This window comes from Polypterus senegalus, unplaced genomic scaffold (assembly GCF_016835505.1).
Source record: "Polypterus senegalus isolate Bchr_013 unplaced genomic scaffold, ASM1683550v1 scaffold_2711, whole genome shotgun sequence".
NCBI classification, from domain to species: domain Eukaryota; kingdom Metazoa; phylum Chordata; class Cladistia; order Polypteriformes; family Polypteridae; genus Polypterus; species Polypterus senegalus.
Genome location: NW_024384167.1, coordinates 31,421 through 37,420, shown reverse-complemented (window position 1 = coordinate 37,420; position 6,000 = coordinate 31,421). Strand labels below are relative to the sequence as shown.

The window sequence follows — 6,000 nt, the reverse complement described above, 5'->3', positions numbered from 1 at the left end:
ATATTATTCTTGATCCTTATTTGTCAATATTAATTAAACATTTTATGTCTTTATTTGTCTCTATAAACATACTGTTTTCCATAGTTGTCATTTACTGCATTTGTTTAAAAGTCTAAACAATCTTGTCAATCATTGTACAGCAGATTTAATAAGAAGAAAATAAAAACATGAGCTAAATATTTGATCTTACAATGAAAAAGTAACACAGAAAGAGAAAAAAATAAACCCATGATATATAGTAAAATATTTATTGTATGTCAAGGACAGAGAAATATTTAGTAATTAATTAACACTACCAATAAAAACAAATACCCCATTTTTAAATGAAAGAATTTATTTTATTTTCAGTAGCAAAAAATATTTCCATTAATATTAAATAACTTTCAAGTCCCTCATTTGATTAGGAAGGATATTAAAATTGTCATGCTGTCTAAGAAAGAGTGGCAATGGAGATACACAAAATGCAGTGGAGAAAGACATTAATGGTATGAAAAGTCAGCTTTGTATTTCCTTTGTTAAATTAAAGATTTAAGGCTGCATAACACCATGTGACTGATTTATATATAAAAGTAACAGTAATATTGTTGATATTTATAACTTTTCTTATTAACTCTTTTCAGTTAATGTCAGTAAGTCGGTGCATGTGAGTATTTAACTCTAAAATGAATTTAAATAAAATGTACAGTATTAGAAAGTAAGGCAAATGTGCAACATTTTCTTTTGCTTATAAAGGTTTATGTAAATTTGAGATTTTAACTAAAAATATTAAGATTCAAAATATCACAGAGGGTCTTCATCTCCTCCAGTTCATCTAAGGAATCTAAGTAAAAGATAAAAACATATTAAAGAATAGTGCAATTTATAAATGTCTATTTTTAAAAATGTCATACTCTGTAAAGGCGACACTCTTGTCTATGATCAATAGCTTTTTGCACAGCAATAAACGAGTACTCTGCAGATTTGGTTGCTGCTTTGCGCTCAAAAATTCTAGGTTAGGCTTTGCGTCTCCTTCCCAGCAATTTTAAATTTAATTAACCGGTATATAAAATGGATAAATGAATACTTATATGAGTTATTTAATCACTAAAAACACAAATTACAACTGGCAGACCTTTTTAAAATATCATTAGCTGTGTATGTATTTTCACTATTTGAATGTGAATATACAGTTTATATCAATCAGCTCTCTGATTTAAACATAATTATACTGTTTATTTCAGATGGGTGTAAAATTACTTCTTTATTTTTGTACATGAATTATTTATTACCTGGAAAACGCAATCCTTTTGGAAATTGTGCCAATGCCAGCTTCATTGATGCTTCCATTTTTTGTTTTAAAATTTCATTTACCTCATCCTTTAAAAGAAGGAAAAATAATTATCCATGAAGATCTTTATTAGAATTTTTTTAATCCACATAATGTAAGATGTAAACTTAGTGTTTCATAACATGAAATTGAGTCTCAATAGCTTTGCATATGAACTGTTTGTGGCTTATGGGACTGTCTCTCAGCCCTTGGGTGACATGATACACACCAACTCACCCTACTCGTGAAACATAAAGAGGGAAATACAACTCCTAAATAAGCTGTCTCTCGTTCTTCTCAGTGCTCTTATGTAGATGTTGATGCAAGCAGGTGTCATAGTTGCATTTAAAGATTTTTGTCCAAAATTATGTTAATTTTGTGTACTCCTAAAACACATGGTTCAGTGAGGCTGGAGCTAGAATGCAACATTCACATGTTGGATCTTGGCCTGGATACATTTTGGACAATTGTAAATGAGATAAATGTGACAGATGAAAGATTTTAAGCTAAATGATTGAATGCTTTGTGCATATGGAGCAAAAGTGAATTCTATGCATGGCTGCCTTACACTCCTTTTCTGAGATATTAAGTGAAAGATCTTTTCCCCACTGTTCCCTAGCATCTTTGAAAGGAAGAGACTTTAATATGATTTCATATGTTATTGAGGTGCTGCCTGAGTCTTCAAGACTAATCAGTATTTCTTCTGGAATAGAAATGGGTGGGAGGTAGGGAAAATTGGATAGGCTCTTTTTATCAAAGTTTCTGTGTAAAAATTGTGTAAAAATTGTGTTGATGAGAAGTTACATTTGAAAAGTAATTGCTCATAAGATGCAAATATATATATATATATATATATATATATATATATATATATATATATATATATATATATACTGTATATAGATAGATAGATAGATAGATATCTTTATACAATTCTCTAATTGTTTTAATTCCAGATATTTTCCAAAGATTAAATAATGTGTAGGTCTGAGAGAGTATAAAAAGTTGATTGTCATGTAGGGTGCAACAGATAAAAGCTTCTTTGCCTTGAAGTGAATCCTTAATTGGATTATTGGCATAATTTGTATTTATTGTGGCACAAAGCAGGACATATAAAGATATACAGTAAGAATTTATTTCTATTGTAGACCAGGCTTGTGTATATTCACATCTTGACTGAAGAAGGGGCCTGAGTTGCCTCGGAAGCTTGCATATTTTAATCTTTTTAGTTAGCCAATAAAATGTGTCATTTTGCTTGACTTCTCACTATGCCCCTGGTATGGTAATCAATACCTTCAGCTGTGACAGCTCATTTCCATCTTCTCCGTGCCTCAAAGGTGGAGTTACGTATCCTGTTGGAGTTGATGCTGTTGACTTACAGGGGGTGTTGGTAGTAATTGTCAATGGGGATAAAGAGGTCATTGCTCGGTTCTAATATTCTGCCTAAGAACTGCAAATTCTCATCGCCCCTCTCATTTCCAGTTTTGCTCCCACATTCACTGTCGGCTGGAGCAGTGTAATATAACTTTAATATGTCACTGTCCTCTGTACAAAAATATTTTATAAATCTACTTTTCTTTCTACTCACATGCACAGTGGACACAGATTTAGCACAGGGGATCATCATTTAGAACTGCTAGGCAAGCATTAAAAGACAAGACAGGGACAACTGCGAAATGGGCATTGTATTCTATTTTTTGTGTGTCAAAGTCAGCATGAAACTGTATTCGCTTTTCTTTTTTTGGAAAGGCATGAATCACCGAACTGGGGGCCTGCACATGAAGAAAGAGTATAAAGCCTTGGAACATTGCCCGGCACTCCTTTGAAGTTGACAGACGGATGGGAGATAATGTCATCTGATCTGGAAAATCCTTCCAATGCAGCAACAAAAATGGCAGACTCTATACATTGGGCCCCCATTCCTAAAGGTATTGTCATGGCTTCCTTAGTCTGTTATGCCGTGTAATCCATCTTTAAAGAAAGCTGTTATTTCTCCTATGTGATTTCTTACCGCCATATCACTACGGGAGGGGTATTGCCTTTTTATATTATTTCTATATAGTTTTGGGTTATGTAACATGCTGCAATTACAAAAGAACTTATTCCAACAAGGGAGCTAGTGCCCATTGCTGGAAACAAGCAGATGCTGCAGAATGAGGTCCTGGCTGATCCATTCCTTTGCCTGTCTCTTCCAACTCAGTCTGTGTCAGGCCATAATGTGAACTTGGGACTGGCTTAGACTTTGATGTAATTTTAGCTTTCTTATCCTTCTCTTTCCTACCCCTTGGTCTTCTATTCATGTTTTTAATTTAACTGTAATTGAATCCTCTCAGGTTGAGAGAAATATGGGATATCTCAGATAGATAATAAAAAAGCTAAATAACACAATGGATGAAACCAACTTCCTGATTTGTGCCAGTTTTTACCTGGAGAGTGTTTAGTATTAGCATTGAAAGAGCATAGAAAATTAATGAATACAGGTACATAATTGGAAAAGCTGCTGTTTTACCCACCTTTAATTTAGTGAAGTCTGTTAGCATTTTTTGCATTGCCTCTTTGAACATGTAGCTTTGGGATTCTTTTACTTTATATTCAAGCATTTCTTGAATTTTTTTCATACATTGATGGCCATTCTTTTCACTGGCATCTTAAAGGAGAGATAGGGCAAAATTATTTTGATATATAAAAAAGAAAAATGTCTGCTATTAGCTTTTCCTTCAGTGCTATAACACTTTTTGTGTTCTTGTTTTTGTGGGATGCCAGATAAAACAGCATTACAGTAATCTATACGTGAGGTGACTAGGGCATTAACCAATACTTCAGTACTGTGTTGCATTAGAACAGGACAAAGTCAGGAAATGTTTTGGGGATGGAAGAAGGCAGTCCGAGAAACATTACTTATATGGGAAGAAAAAGAGAGAGTACTGTCAAGAATGTCACCCAGGCACTTCACCTGGGTAGAAATGTTTGTGTTAATATTGTTAATTAAAATAGAAGACTGCTTAACCTTAGCAAGTGTGGATTTAGAACCAATGAGGAGCACCTAAGTTTTATTGCTGTTTAGTTGGAGAAAATTGTGAGTAATCCATGTATTTATGTCTTGGAGACATGCCATAAGAGTATCTGGAGAGAAAACAGAAGTGAATTTAGTGGATAGATGTAGCTGTGTGTCATCAGCGTAACAATAAAATTTAATACCATGGTGCCGGAAGATATTACCTATTGGGAAGATATAAATGAGAAAAAGAAGCGTTCCAAAACAGAACCCTGCAGGACTCCCTGAGTAACGGCTGCATTCTCAGATTTAAAGCCCTTTATTTGAACAAATTGCATCCTATCAGTGAGATAGGAAGAAAACCATTGGATGACAAGGCCACAGACTCCAAAACCAGCTAGTTGTTTCAAAAGTATCTGATGGGATATGATGTCAAATGTGGAGCTGAGGTCAAGGAGCACAAGAATTGATAAAAGTCCCATATCAGCTGGCCTGGAGAAGATCATTTGTGATTTTGACCAGAGCAGTTTCTGTGCTGTGCGTAGGGCAAAACCCAAATTGAAACTGTTCAAAAATGTTATTTTTTGAAAGATGGGACTGGAGCTGGGAGGGAACTATCTTTTTGAGAACATTAGATATGAATGGACCATTTGAAATAAACCGATAATTGTTAAGGATATTTGGGTCTAAACCAGGTTTTTACAGAATTGGAGTAATTGAGGTTGTTTTTATTGAGAGGGGAAACGTGCCTGTAGTAACTGAAGAGTTACTGTAAATATAGTAGCTATCATGGGGGAAATATGTGACAGACAGGACTTAACAAAGCTTGTAGGTATTGGATCTAATTGGCATGTGGAAAAATTAGATTTTGTTATACTCTCCGAGATATTATTTTCAGCTGGTAAACTGAAATATGAGAATAGGGTGGCTGGTGAGGGAATATGGGTGATAGTGGAGAGTATGTCATTTTCTGCAGAGCTAGAGGACGCAAGTTGCTGGTGGATTTTTTCAATTTTTGAGTTGAAGAAATCCAAAATAGTGCAGCAGTTTTTAACAGAGAGGTTATGGTAAGCGACATTTTCTGGTGGTGTAATTAGCCTTTTCATTGTAGAAATAAGAGGTCTAGTATTATTCCCTCTTGTATTGATGTTAGAATAGTATACAGTTTTAGCAGCAGAGGAAACATTTTTGTATTTTAACATATGATCTGAATACATTTCCTTGTGTACAACAATACCCGTCTTTTTAGCTAGGCGCTCCAACTGTCGGCCCATGGCTTTGAGCTGACGGAGTACAGGTGTAAACCAGGGAGCAGTGCGAATGAATGAAACAGTCTGTGTTTTTAAAGGAGCTAGCACATCGAAGGCAGAAAACAGAGCAGCATTGTAAAGGTCTACTAATTCTGATGGTGTGGTAGCAGAAGGAGAAACAGGCTGGGATTGCAATTAATCTATAAGGGTCTTTGGGTTTACAGACTTGACATTACGAAATGAAATTACATGAAAATATGATGATTTATGTTGGGTAGAATGCCCAGCTGAACCTTTAATTTACTGAGAGGTAAGCTAACATCAAATGTGATCATTTTGTGATCTGAGATAGGTAATTCAATAGGAATAAGATTATGAGGTGTGATACCAGAGCAGCATACTAAGTCTAAAATATGACCCTTGTTATGAGTGGAAATGTTTGACATATT

General features: G+C 34.6%; 1 protein-coding gene across 2 annotated transcripts in view; it reads right to left on the bottom strand.

Moving 5' to 3' along the window:
* Positions 1 to 329: 329 nt before the first annotated feature.
* Positions 330 to 6,000, bottom strand: part of LOC120521841 (nuclear GTPase SLIP-GC-like) — a 29,636-nt gene continuing 23,965 nt past the window's right edge. The window contains exons 16-18 of one of the 2 annotated variants that reach the window (XM_039743163.1): positions 3,820 to 3,953; positions 1,269 to 1,356; positions 330 to 820 (exon numbers count right to left, since the gene is read on the bottom strand). In XM_039743163.1, the coding sequence (XP_039599097.1) occupies positions 753 to 820; positions 1,269 to 1,356; positions 3,820 to 3,953 (290 nt within the window). In that variant the 3' untranslated portion in view covers positions 330 to 752. Of the gene's footprint in view, positions 821 to 1,268; positions 1,357 to 3,819; positions 3,954 to 6,000 lie in introns of those variants that run through there. The other variant, XM_039743164.1, reaches the window with a different exon arrangement.